Below are 12,978 nucleotides of genomic sequence, written 5' to 3'. Positions count from 1 at the left end.
CATGTTGCATGAACCTAATGTTTTGTTCAATGCTAAATCTCGTGGTTTTTAAAGCGAAGCTTTAGTGTTATCACTGATGGCGTCTGTAACGCGAAAACGCCCTGCAGGAAAGCCAGCTTTCTCAGACGACGATGATGGACGAATGATCGTGGGTGAAGTAAAAAAAAAAAAAAGCGCTTCCTGTGGCCGGAACCGAACCTGGGTCCCTCGCGTTGTGAAGCCGGCGTCGGTCCGATTGCTCCATTTTGACATGCTCGAAGCTCAGTAGACAACCAAGGAATCCGTCACGAGAAAGCTTCGCGTTCAACCATCGTCGTCGTTTGACGGAGGGGTGCAGGATTTCTTAAGCCTGGCAGCAACTTTTCATTTTTAACTTTTATCTCATAATTTTAGACCGCCAGTGGTATCTTCAGTGGTTGCTCTCCCCTTCTTCCCCCCCCCCCCCCCCTCCCTTGCTGGAAAAAGTTCTTCGGCTGTGAACGAATTGGTATGCGAATTTCCTGAAATAAAATGCAGTATGACGGCTGGGTTGATGCTCAGTTGACTTAAGAGCGTTACTAAGTTTCAGTTTGCAAACAATCCCGATTTCATTTTTCGCACCCAGTCGTTCGGTGCTCGACAGCATGACTTGCGAATGTAGCCGTCGCTCGCCCGTTTTCCGAACTCCCGATGACCTCTCCCGAAAACTTTCTGGACTGCCGTGCACAAAGGGCGGACGTTGGACATACCCACAAGCATGCATTTGCTTCAGCTGCGGTGCATGTTTTACTTTGTTACTGTTGCCCTTTTCCATTCTTCCCGTTTCCCTCGTTCTAGGGCATCGCTACCGGCTGTTCTGTTTGCGATGAACGTATCTACCTTCAATGCTTTGTAGGTCCGCCTCGTCGCAGGCCGGTGCTCTCGAAGCTCCCTCCGTGTGGCGCGCGCCCACGGTTTCGGGAACGTGCTTGAGGGCTTGCATACCCGCGGTGGTACCCTGCTTTGTCTCGTGGACTCCGCCCGCCCGCGCGAGCGTGTACGCTTTCTGCGTGACGTTAAACGGCCGAGCGTTGCTTTACGTCCTGCACAGCCGTAATCTTGTTGAGCGATTTGCGCTCCCGCGGCAGTCTCTGATGCATTCTCTCACAAACGCGGGTGTGCTTTCCAGGCGGATGTTTCTTTACATTGGCGGCTAACTGTGGCGCCGCGTCGGCAGTTACCAGGGGGCTCCGAGAATAGCTCCGTGGAAAACCGTTCGACTACAGCCGCCAATTGTTTCACATGCCATGCTTCCGTGTACAACTTTTAAATGCGATAGCATTTATAGAACCATCCCCCGCGAGTTCGCGTCCGTCCGTCCGTTGTCTGGTGCCGCCGCCTCCGTCCTAGTTGTAGACAGGCCCCCATGAGTCTTGTGAAGTGCAATTTCTTTTAAATGCTTTACCAATACCTGAACAGGGAACACTTAGGAGGGATCAAGGAAGCTTATCATTTGAGTTGCCAAAAAATAACTGCGGGGGTACGAATATTACGTAACCTATTCCACAAAAAAAAAATCATTTTCTTGATGTCGTATATCATTTGTGGAATAGTTAATGCATTGTGCGGGGCCATTAATTGTTTAACGGCAATATCCCGGAGCCAACGTGTGATTTGAGCACGTGTATTTAAGGGAATCGTGTCCTTGCCGGGAGTCCGGTGTTGCGGGTGAGGTACGCGGCCGCTTCGATTTCTGCTTGGGTGAAGGGTTCGTTCGTAACGGTATTGGGGAATCTCTTGCGTATGCAGGTACTTTTTTTTAAAGTAGGTCTTGTTCAGTGCCTTGATAGCTGTTAATGAGACGTTTCAGCTGGTGAGCCGTAGTTTCCTGGTACTCGCAACCGCCCATGAGGGAGCATTGCAGGTGCCAAGTGTAGCATGTTCCTGCATTCCTTGGAGTCGATCGCAAAATTGCATGCAATTCTGTTGGCTGATTTCGCGGGCGTACAGCCGAGCAATGCGAACCTCGAGTCTGTTGGTCTTGCTCTTCTCCCACCTACGGAGCATACCGTTACGGACGTCCCAGAAGTGGAAGAGGTGCGCATCGAAGGCGGGGTTGTCATGGGCGAGTGTAAGGTGGTGGTGGTGAAAACATTCATTGCACTCATTTGTCGGTCGAAGAGCAGCTTCCATGAGTGGGGTCCTCAGTCCAGGACTCCAATGGCGGACGCTATCCGGCGGGCCCGCTCAATCACCCATTGCTGGTCTTGCGGCGCAGTGCTGGACAGGAGAGCCTCCCAAGAGGAGAGAGTGGGAATGCGTGTAGGGGTGAGCCCGTCTGGTGGACGCAAACATAGGCTTTGTTTGGTTATGAGTTGTGTTGCCCATCTTTCGAGGTTGGTCGGTTGTGTTGCGCCGCGAAAGTATTTCCATGCAGTTAGTGATTCGTGCCGCGCCTATCTTCTGGCAGGCTTTTTGGTGGGAAATTGGCGTACAGGGGACAAAACACAGCAGTTGATCGTTCACCTTGACCGTACCGTGATAGCCGGGAGCCATTCGTGCCTCCGCGGCCGGCGTTCGGAGCACGTGTCGCGCAGACCCATCTGTGTCCTCATCAACTGAAGAGCGGGGTGAGGCGAGGTCTGCATATCAGCCTTGCGCATATGCCTACGGTCACTCCTCAAATCGAATGGAATCATGGTACAGCGATTATGAATCCCGCTTTTAAAGCACAGGGATCCTCAGTACTGAAATCTCGTGAATTTTATTTTTAACCTTCGCGCTGTAACTGCCGATGCACAAAAATTTGGAAAGAGGTTGGACACCGCTAAGGGCGTGCCTAAATAAGGCTTATGCATTTGCCAGTAGCATGCAAAAGTCCGCGAACCGAGTAAATCGGCAGCAATGTAGTGTCAACTTGATTTTTGCTTTTTCCACTTGTATATTTGCCACGTGCCTCGGAATGTCGTGTTACGGGCACTTTTGTAATTAGCCTCCATCGCGGGCGCCGACGCCGGTAACCGAAACCGCGATCTCCAGCTGATGAGCATAGAAACGCTTGAGTCCGCCTTGCACCACCGTAACTCATCGGATAGGAAAAGCACTGTGCGAGGGTCTCCGGGTCCTCTCCCTTCTTGCGTGTGAACGAGGGATGCCGTGATGACGATGGCGCTAGCTCTGGTTGCCGGCATTGCCGGTGACAAGAAGCGAAGAGGAAACGCGAGTGGACTTCCCCAACCCGGACGGCTGTGCAGGGGAAGCGCTGTGAACAGCACTGGTGCTGCTTTTTTTTTTTTCTCTCATGCGTGCATTTCCGGCTGGGAGAGAGAAAATCGGGCAAGTTTTCGTTGGGGGGGGGGGGGGGGGGGGGGGGTTGCGCTCCTTTGCAATCATGTCATAGTCTCCTTTATACGCCTTTTAACTGTGTGAACGCAATCTCTGGGGCGTTCTTCTTTTTTTCCCTTATACTAACTGGCTTTATCTTTTAAATACAAGCTTCAATAACTACACAAATCTTCCGTTTGCAACTCTGTGGCAGTCATCTGACCATTAAAGTTGTCTCGTGCGTGCTGTGCTTCACAATTCACTCTTGTCCCCCGTAAGAGTTGAAATCCCCGTGTTCACATGGGGAGTGCGATATTCACCTTCGAAATAATTTATGCGGCGAGGCGATAACAGCATCTTGGCACATCTAAATCAAAGGGTTGAATGCCACTGTACAATTTCTGCCACTAGTAATAACAATAGCGTGAGAACACTTTACTCTAGCCATTCGGGGGAAACGCGGCGAAACGTGATCTCAACCTGTATAGGTGACCGGTAAAAAGGGCAAAGGCTCATGGGTACATTGTCTGCTCCCGCGGAGCCCAGCCACTTCCGGTTCGAGAGCTCTCCTGGCCTCCCATAGGCCGGCGGCTTTCACGCGTGCGTGTGCTTGTTGTTTATCTGTTTCCACCGAAAAAAAAAACGCTCATACATCGCGCATTAAATGTATAACAACGATAAACCCTATTAGGGGCTTTTCTGAAAGGTAAACACTATGTGACCAATAAACAACACGCACACACGCGCGTGAAAGCCACCGGCGTACGGAGACCAGGCGAGATCTCCAACCGGAAGTGGCTGCAGCAGACGACGTACCCATGAGCCTTTGCGCTTTTTACCGGTCACCCATAGTTCATACCACAAGCTAGCTGCAGCACTGTGGAGACTACATTGTTACCAATAGTGCGCCCACTGAGGGCGCCTAACTCGCCATGAAAGGGGTCCTGAAAGGACGTTCCCCTCTCGGCAAGTGGAACCGCAAGGCCCCGGCGCCTTTTGTCGCTTCCTTCGCGGTGAGTTAGGCGCCCTGAGGGGGACAACAATGTTGCCTCCACAGTGCTGCAGCTAGCTTTTTGCATGAACGATTGCACGTACACCGGGATCACCGCTCCTGGGCCCTCCTCTCTTCTGTAGAATAGAGGCTTGGTCATCTAGTATACGTAGGGGGGTTGTTCGTTTTCGGGATTTGTATAAATATTTTAAATCGGGGGGTAAAAATAAGGTGCTATTTTTCAAACTGATAATCGGGAAGAAATCGGGTCTTTTTTTTAAAAGCCATTCCGAAATTCGGGCCTTTGAGGGTAAATCTAAGGAATTGCTAGGTAATACACTCAGTTTATTTTATCAGACGGTATCACGAGCTTATTTATCGTAACGCGTTAAAATTGGTGTTTGTTTCAAGCTGGTGGTCGAGGGTACGCCAGGGTTTTCTAGCAAATACTGTTAGATATTTGACGTTTGTTTGGAAATTAATCGGTAATTATGATAATAATAAATGCAACATTTTATTCACGAAAAGCTGGTCATGGATTTTTTACACATCCTTGTTTACATACATTATCATCTGCATGCGCAAATGTCGGAAGGGACGGTCTGCAAAAAAAATACAGCTCGCCTATATGCGCGATTACGCGCTAGAGTGTCTTTTAACTTGCCGTTTAGGCAGATTAGGAAGATTAGACAGGTTCGATTGCCGACATCGCAGGCTGCACTTCAGCTATTCAGCTAGATGTGGGAGAGAAATACGAAGAGCGTGTAGCTTCGGAGCCTTTAACTCCAAATTTTCGCGTTGCGCTGCGAAATTGGGGCCGGTAATGTTTCAGGTCAGCCTATTCCTTGAATGAGAGGAAGCAGGCCTGCGGTTCGACATGTGTTGCGACAGTGCTCTCGCGTGCACTTTTCTTCCAGTCGGTATTGCAACTAAGGGCTTGAAGCGCGCGCCTGTTTACAAAACCAGCGAAGGACAGCCTGCGCCTGTTATGTCGACAGATGTATCGATAGGGTGTCTCTTCGCAAGTTCATTGAACACTGACCCTCGTTAGCTCTGCGATGTATATTCACACGAATATAATATGGAGCAAAAAGGATGATGTAGGATTCGTGGCTACGTTTTTGCACGCACAAACTGTTGGCCTTGTGACCTGAAACCGGTTAACTTTCTCAAATGATCGCATAAGATAAAGGAAAAGTCTGACACCCGCGGCTTGCATAAGTAGTTCAGTGTCGAACTGCTGATTTTTGCCGTAAAGATTCCGAGTCATGCAGCGCCAATAAGACGTGCTTCCCGGCCGACATTTTGTAAGCGGTGGCTTCGAAGAGGTGTGAAGAGAACGTTGACGAGTCACTGCGGCAGGGGACATTTTTTTCTTTTTTTGTCTCTTCTATAAGTCAGTAGAAAGCATTCTGCCCAGCAATTCATCGCCTTTGTGCACTAAGGGTGTAACGTGTGACGTTCGGGGGATTTGTTCAGGAGCGGAGGGAATGTTTTGCGGCGCAGGTCAAACGGCAGCCTTGGAGGTTCCCCGAGATTTGGCGCCGCGGCTGGTCCCGCAGGCCATGCTGGGTTCGGCCGACTGGGCGGCGGCGCGCGGCTGGGCGCCCGCTGCCAACCGCGCCGCCCAGGACCCGCTGAGGCTGCCCGAGCTCGAAGGCAGCGTCGACCCTGACCAGTGGCTGTCCGTGGAGAGCCTTAGCTTCGAGGCGCAAGAGGCCGGCCTGTACGTGGCTGAGCCCAAGGACGAGAAGGCCGACCTCGCCGAGGCCCTGTGGGAGCTGGAGGCCGACGACCCGTACTCGCGCGTTCCCGACAAGAGTGAGCCGGGCGACCAGAGCCCCTCCTTCTGGGGCATGGACTTCGAGCTGAGCAAGCTGGACGCCATGCTGAAGCCGGACAAGCAGCCGCCGCTCAAGGACCCCACGCTGGCCGAGCTAAACGCCGACGAGTCCGGCCTCGACGGCCTGGACGTCAACGACATCCTGCGCGACTTCCAGCAGCAGGCCAGCTGGAGCAGCAGTTTCACGGCGCCCTCGCAACTTGCCGACCTGCTGGCTCGGCCCGTCAAGACGGAAGTCCTCACTCCGTCGCTGTCGACCAGCCTTCCGGCGTCCACGTGTCTCGCCGCGCCGCCCCGGCCGGTGCCACAGGCGGCCGAGTCCGCGCCGCAACCTCCGGCCGAGCCCAGCAGACCCAGCCCGGCGGCGCAGTCCGCGCCCAGCAACGTGCCCGCGGGTGGCAAGCCGCGCTCGCGCATCCTGGCCGAGCGGCTGTCGTGCTCCGCTCCCGAGTCGCAGCTCAGTCAGCTGTCCATGGACGAGGGCTTCAGCAGCCAGGACTCGGACGAAGCGCTCACGTCGGACGCCGAGTCGCACGCTAGCCAGGACGGCGAGCCCGGCTCTCCGGACGGCCAGAAGCGGAAGAAGCGCTACTTCTGGCAGTACAACGTGCAGGCCAAGGGCCCCAAGGGCCCGCGTCTTTCGATGGCGCGCGACTCTGCCGACCCGCACGTGCTGCACGACGTGACCGACCCGGTGTTCAGCCCCGAGTGCCACTTGGAGGGCGTCAAGCACGCGGGCAAGGCGCGCCGCGGCGACGGCAACGACCTGACGCCCAACCCGCGCAAGCTGTACAACATCGGCATGGAGCTCAAGAAGCTCGGCCGCGTCATCAACGAGCTGACGCCCGTGAGCGAGCTGCCCTTCAACGCGCGCCACAAGTCGCGCAAGGAGAAGAACAAGCTGGCCTCGCGCGCCTGCCGCCTGAAGAAGAAGGCGCAGCACGAGGCCAACAAGCTCAAGCTGTACGGCCTGCAGCAGGAGCACCGTGAGTAGCGCCCTTTGTTTACGCGCCCTCATCGATCGCGCATTTCGCTGCTGCCGCCTGCATGCGGAATCGCAGCCTACCGGGGCCGCGTGACGTCACGCGCGCGCCTTCGTTAACCGAAATTAGAAGGCAGGCGGGCTATCGATCGGCCCCGTGCCGGCGGCGCAGAGGCGTTTGTCGCAGCTTTTTATCAGTCCTATTACGCTTGTTAGACGCCGCCGTCGCTGTAGACGCCATCTTGGCGGCACGCGCGTCCCTGCAGCGTGCACGCGTCTGGCCACTGTTGCTGCTTGCTGCAGGCGCGGCCGCCATCTTGCGCCTCCTCCTCTCCCCGCGGTCGCCGGTCGCACGGGAAGGCTTTGTTCGGAGACCATGAACGGCGCGCCGGGAATTTCCGTATTTTTCGCGCTGAATTTTAGGAGGCGTGCTGTTCATCCGTAACCCGGAACTCCCCCTAATGTTTCTAGCATTGCGTAGCCGCATTGCTCGGCCGGGTGCTCGGAGGGTGCGCTTTTAAATTTACTGCCGAGCACAGCCTTTCCTTTCTATATATTGAACAACTACTGCTTAGTTGAAATCTTACTGTACTGTTTAATGAAACGTTTTAGCATAGACTTGACTAAGTCCAACTAATCCCAGCTAGCTCCGAGTTTAAACGATTTCCAGAGTAGTCCAGAGTAGGGGTCTCTGGGATCCAATAGTTCCGGTAAAAATGTTAAATGACCCATTTATTTCAGCTGGTCCGGGGAAAAAAAGTTAATTTACGTCCTTACTTTTTTTTTTTCACTTTGGTATTTTGTTGTGTGGCATATGAAAGGTGATGTAGAGGAATTGAAAGAGGAGGAGGTAAGCGTGAAATTTAAAAAAATGCATAGCTGTTTGGTATTATTGTGCTTCCCTCCTTCCCCCTCATTTTCACATCCATCAGCAGATATAATACTAGTCTACTTTACTGTTGAACGATTTTGTCTCTGCACTGAGACCAGCAGACTTTCATTGCTGTTGAAAACGCAAAAATGCGGCCAAGACGGGACTACAGAACAAGACACACAGACGAGCGCCCAGGGTGTCTGCCTGTCTTATTCGTCGGAATGCACAGTCCTTGGGCCATTTGTTTTTCTTTCAAGGTCATGTACCAACCAGACCAAGTTAGCACACCATAGGGCTGTTTCACTCGATTTGCGATTTTTATATTTTTATTTGCCATTTTTTGTACATGGCAAGGCCGATGACAAAAGCTGCATTTTTTCCCCCTTTTTTTTCTTTAAACACTCACGCATACTTGGGGGAGGGTGTATGTTTTTTGGTGTTAGGTGTCAGGTTTTTTTTTTTTTTCTTTTTTTCATTGTGATATTGACCTGACTCTTCACTGAACAAACACTGACACTTAGTTTCGACTGTCTACACAAAGCTCATACTATCCTCAAGCGAATTAGGGTGCCGATTCGGGCTAGTTAATTAGGTCCATCCATCGCAGCAAAGTTAGACGATGCCACTTACTGCCCAGATGCGAATTTTACTGAAAATCAGGTACTGCAAATGTATTCGACACAGAGTTTGTGCTATATCTGTTGCTAGATTTTTTTTTTTTTTTTTTTTGCTCAAAACCTAGAATGGAGATCTCTTTACCAGTAGTCTTCTTTAGCACAGAGTTATCCATTGAAGCTCTTGCATGCCATCGAAAGGTCAGACACAACCACGTTGATATGGAAGTGTAGAAGGCTGGCCGATAGCATTCCCCACTCCGTCCACCAGTGCAAGGAGGGATTTTTTATGACCTAGCAGTTGTCTGCAAGCAATCTGTCAGGCAGATGTTTCATATTGTTGGCTGCATTTTTTGCATTTATTCATTATGGGGGTTAAAAAAATATGCAACAGTGCTTGCATTATGAAAGTAAATATCATACGTAATGGTGTCACATACTGTCAGCTACAAATCATCCAGCAGTGCATAAAATCAAATGCAAACACAAAAATTACTACATGACTGTAAATTTGGGCTCCATTATTCATTCATTCATAAAGTGTTGTCAGCACATTCTTTTTTAAAACATGAAACAAACCCTTATTAGTTATTTCAAATGGTCATAAGTGAAATGGTCTATCTGTTGCCATTAGTACATACTTTTTTGTTGTCCCTGCCATGTAACATAGGATTGCTCCTTTTTCAGAAAGGGAAGTCGTTAGGTAAAGAAGTGAGATGCTATTTAGCAAGAAGTTACACACTGTAAAATAACAATTAACTAGCACTATTCACTGAAAGGAAGCAGTTCTAATGGCTATTTCCAATTAAAAAAAATTACTGCTTTGAATTTGCAGAATTTACTTTATTTGACCAGTGGTGGCATAAATTACTTGCATTAAGGAACTATTTGTACCAGGTCTGGATCCTCTCCCCTTCGCCACTTTTCTTTCCCCTGATGGCATATGATTAACACTTTTCTCCCCGCCAGAGAAAGTTGTGATTTTGTCCAGCCTAGTAAATGTATTTTCTTCTCATTCACAAAACAAACTTGGTTCTAAACTGTGTGGTATCAAACTGTAAAAAAAAAAAAAAAAAAAAAAAAAAAAAAAAAAAAAAAAAAAACACCCTTTGCATTGGTATTAGTGTAATACATGAACAACAATGTTTATTTAAAAAAAAATAAGAAAACTCAATTTCATGGCAAAAATTTTAAAAATATGCATTTTTACTGTAGTTTACATGAAAAAAAGGTGTGTACAATGATACTTTTTCACCTACGGGGAAAAAAAAAAAAAAGCGCTACATACGTCTTGCTGTCGTGTGCTACTGCCTCGTACACACGGCTGTGCCCTTCATATAGCAGCACAACACCCTAGTAGCTAGTACACCACCATCACAGATTGTGCAAGACAGGAGGGGACACCACAAGAATGAAGGGCCTTGAAGTGTATTAGTCGTTAGGGTTGCACACTCACTGCTTGAGCACACGAAGGGCACAGAGGTAGTGCCAGTTGTACATGGTGTGACATGTGAGCATCAGCTAAACTTCAAAGGTGATTTTGTTCCCCTCTAACTGGCATAATAAATGTCTCCTTTTTCTTCTCCTCCTCCTCCCCCTTCCCCCTCCTTGACTTTCTCGTGCAACCTTTTTCTCAGGCAAACTCATTGCTCTTTTTGAGGAAGCTAAAGAGCTGCTGCGTGAGCAAGTCGAACGCCGCCAAGGAACCACACACGAGGCCTCTTCCAGCCATTTCGAGGCTTTGGTTAAAAGACATGGTGAGTGGTGGTCGGCAGACAGGAGGAGATGGCTAGCCGTGATGCATCACCTTAGCTGTGCACTGCACTATGTATTTCCCCGCAGGGAGAGTTGAGCTTGAATTGTTCTCGCAAGGCAACCGCAGTGCAAAGAAACAAGGCAGCACACTTGCACGGCAAGCTGTTGCTGCATTAAATGCTTGGAGCTAAATTTTACAGCACACAGAAGCAGCAACGAGTATTGCTGCCAGAACTGGTGGCTTGCCAGACGCTCTTTGTATGTACGGCCAACACTGAAGCCCTCAGCGAATCTCAAATCTATCTGTTGCCGAGGCCAAGAGGCCCAGCAGTTAGTCCTTAAATGTGTTTTGTAGTGCACTTTTTTTTTCTTTCTAAGTCATATTGGAGGCTGAGTGAGGCAATTTCTTTGTGCCAAAATTGGGGCTTTTAGGCTCATAACATCTTTCTGTCTGCTTACACTCTCTCAAACAGAAGTGAAGCTGCTCAGTGGATGTGTAGATGTTGCTTTTAGGCAGCTTTAAGTACAGACTGCCCTTCACCTGTCCAGACCATAGCTGTTTAGCTGCGAAGATCAAGAATACGGTTGTCGTGGTGCCTTAGACGAGTGTGTGATAATTGATGTACACAAACCATGACACACACTGTGTACACAGACAACTTCTCGTTATAGAATGCTGCTACATACACTGAAGTGGGAGCTCAAGTGGCTATTTATTTTCGTGCAACACGTGCAGCAGACGATGAGCTTTGACAGATGCAAAGCAGTTCGTAAGACTCCACCCAGTTGGAGTTTAGAGAATACCTGTGCATTTGTTGCAGCGAGCAGTAGTCGACGGCAGGACTTTTTTTTTTTATAGCAGTATCCCCAAATTGGGTTTCAATGCACAATACCATCCCTGTCATCAAGAGCCACTGCCACTTAAAGAGGTGACCACGCTCGGGCACCCGAAGCATGAGTGCGGAAGCAAAATAGTCAATTTGGAGCGCCTTGAGTTTTTCAATGAGTCAACTGCACTGCAGTTTATTTTTATGTTCATCTTGTGTGGGTGTCACAAGAAATGGGTCCACATCTCGCGCCCTAGAACTGCAGATTTTGGAAGTTTTTTCAGCAGTTGTGCCCCGTTTTTGTGTGTGTGTATGGGCACTGTGTGACTAAAATAAGCTCAAAAGAACACTACAGCATGTTGCAAAAGGTTTATCCTAATTTGTTTTGTTTTTTTTGCCCCCAGAATTTATGAAATAGTTCTGCATCTTTGTGTGCTTCGTGACTGCATTTACTGTTTTTTTACAACAGCTTGTGCAAGCTTTCTCTTCTTTCACTGTCTGTGGAAGATGAAGAATCGTAGATGTCGAGTTCACAAGCCTGATGATTAGCCAGAGCGCACAACTTCTTCCTCAGTGTGCCCTCGCTATTCATCAGGATTGCAGGACTGAACATCTGCGATGCTTCTTGATTGGGAACTTTGCGATTTGGAGAGCCCACTGCGCACTCCTAGTGGTTTGCGCAGACTCCCGCATGCGTGGTCGCACTCGTACGCATGGAAGTACGCTTTAACCACTTCTGTACATTGCATTTCCATTGGCAGGGCTTCTCGTCATTTCATAGCCGACTGAACCACTGTGTGTTTGCTGAAGTTATAATAAATAGCGACTGCAGGTGTCTGTCATCCACCTGTGTTTCCACAATGGAAGCAACTGCAATTAGTGACTGGTGGCTCTGCATCTGAAGTTAAAATGTCTGTTACAAAGCGAGATTATTGATTAAACTTCAAGGATAACTTGCCCTTTATAACCAACTATCTTCTACACCCGGTGTCTGTTATAAAAGGGGTGAAATTAATGGGAAAGATAGGGTGGCCATCCATCTGGGTGAATAGTGTCCCTTATACCCGATTGTCTCTTACAACCATGCCTCTTATAACAAGGTTGAACTGTGTTGGTCACCTCAATTTTTCTTCTTCTTCCCCCCCGTACACCCCAAATGTCTTGCACGGTTCGTCTACTGAGCGCAGACTGCTCGCAGAGCTATTGTGCCCTAAAAAAGTGCACCCGCATCTGCCACTCACAACCGCGCACGCCCCCGCCAGCCGCACCAGTTATCGCCTTCAAGGCTCCCGTCGCCGGCACAGAGGTGTCTGACCTATAAACGGCGAGAATGGGCTGATGAAGGAGATAGCCACAGTTGGTACATGGCATTGAACATTTATGTTACTGGCGTCACTTGATAAGATTTTACGCGGTGCTTGACCACATTCAGAGAGCTGATCTATTATGGCATGCGAGTCGGTCTTCAATTTGATCACATTTAGCGACCGAGCCCAGCACGTGGTGCGGACGTAACGCGGGTGGTGCAAAGAAAGCCGAAAATGGCCTTACACATGCCTTGTGCAGAGCATGCACTCTGCGCATGCCACGTTTTTCGCGGAGAAAAAAAAGGAGCCTAAACTTCCATGCTCGTTAGTGCCGAACGTATTGAAATCTTTGAATGCTAAAATTCTGATCAAAGTGAATATATTTGCACATGCCTAGCTGCGCTGCATTGCCATCGTCATTGTGATATGCTCCTCATGGTGCAGTGTAAAGAGTGGAATGAGCCGTAAGAGACAGTTGCAGGTCATAGCACTCTTTATGAGAG

The 12,978-nt window shown here is 49.5% G+C and overlaps 1 protein-coding gene across 3 annotated transcripts in view; it reads left to right on the top strand.

The window, feature by feature from the left end:
• Positions 1 to 12,978, top strand: part of Reptor (repressed by TOR) — a 30,915-nt gene that overhangs the window by 12,999 nt on the left and 4,938 nt on the right. For 2 of the 3 annotated variants that reach the window (XM_077687812.1, XM_077687813.1), the window contains exons 2-3: positions 5,780 to 7,102; positions 10,224 to 10,343. In XM_077687812.1, the coding sequence (XP_077543938.1) occupies positions 5,839 to 7,102; positions 10,224 to 10,343 (1,384 nt within the window). In that variant the 5' untranslated portion in view covers positions 5,780 to 5,838. The remainder of the gene's footprint in view (positions 1 to 5,779; positions 7,103 to 10,223; positions 10,344 to 12,978) is intronic. The other variant, XM_077687814.1, reaches the window with a different exon arrangement.

The sequence above is a fragment of the Haemaphysalis longicornis genome, unplaced genomic scaffold, assembly GCF_048455015.1.
Source record: "Haemaphysalis longicornis isolate Haplotype H1 unplaced genomic scaffold, Haemaphysalis longicornis Haplotype H1 scaffold_1, whole genome shotgun sequence".
NCBI lineage: Eukaryota > Metazoa > Arthropoda > Arachnida > Ixodida > Ixodidae > Haemaphysalis > Haemaphysalis longicornis.
Note: the sequence above shows the minus strand (reverse complement) of the source record. Positions and strands in the feature narration are given on the sequence as shown.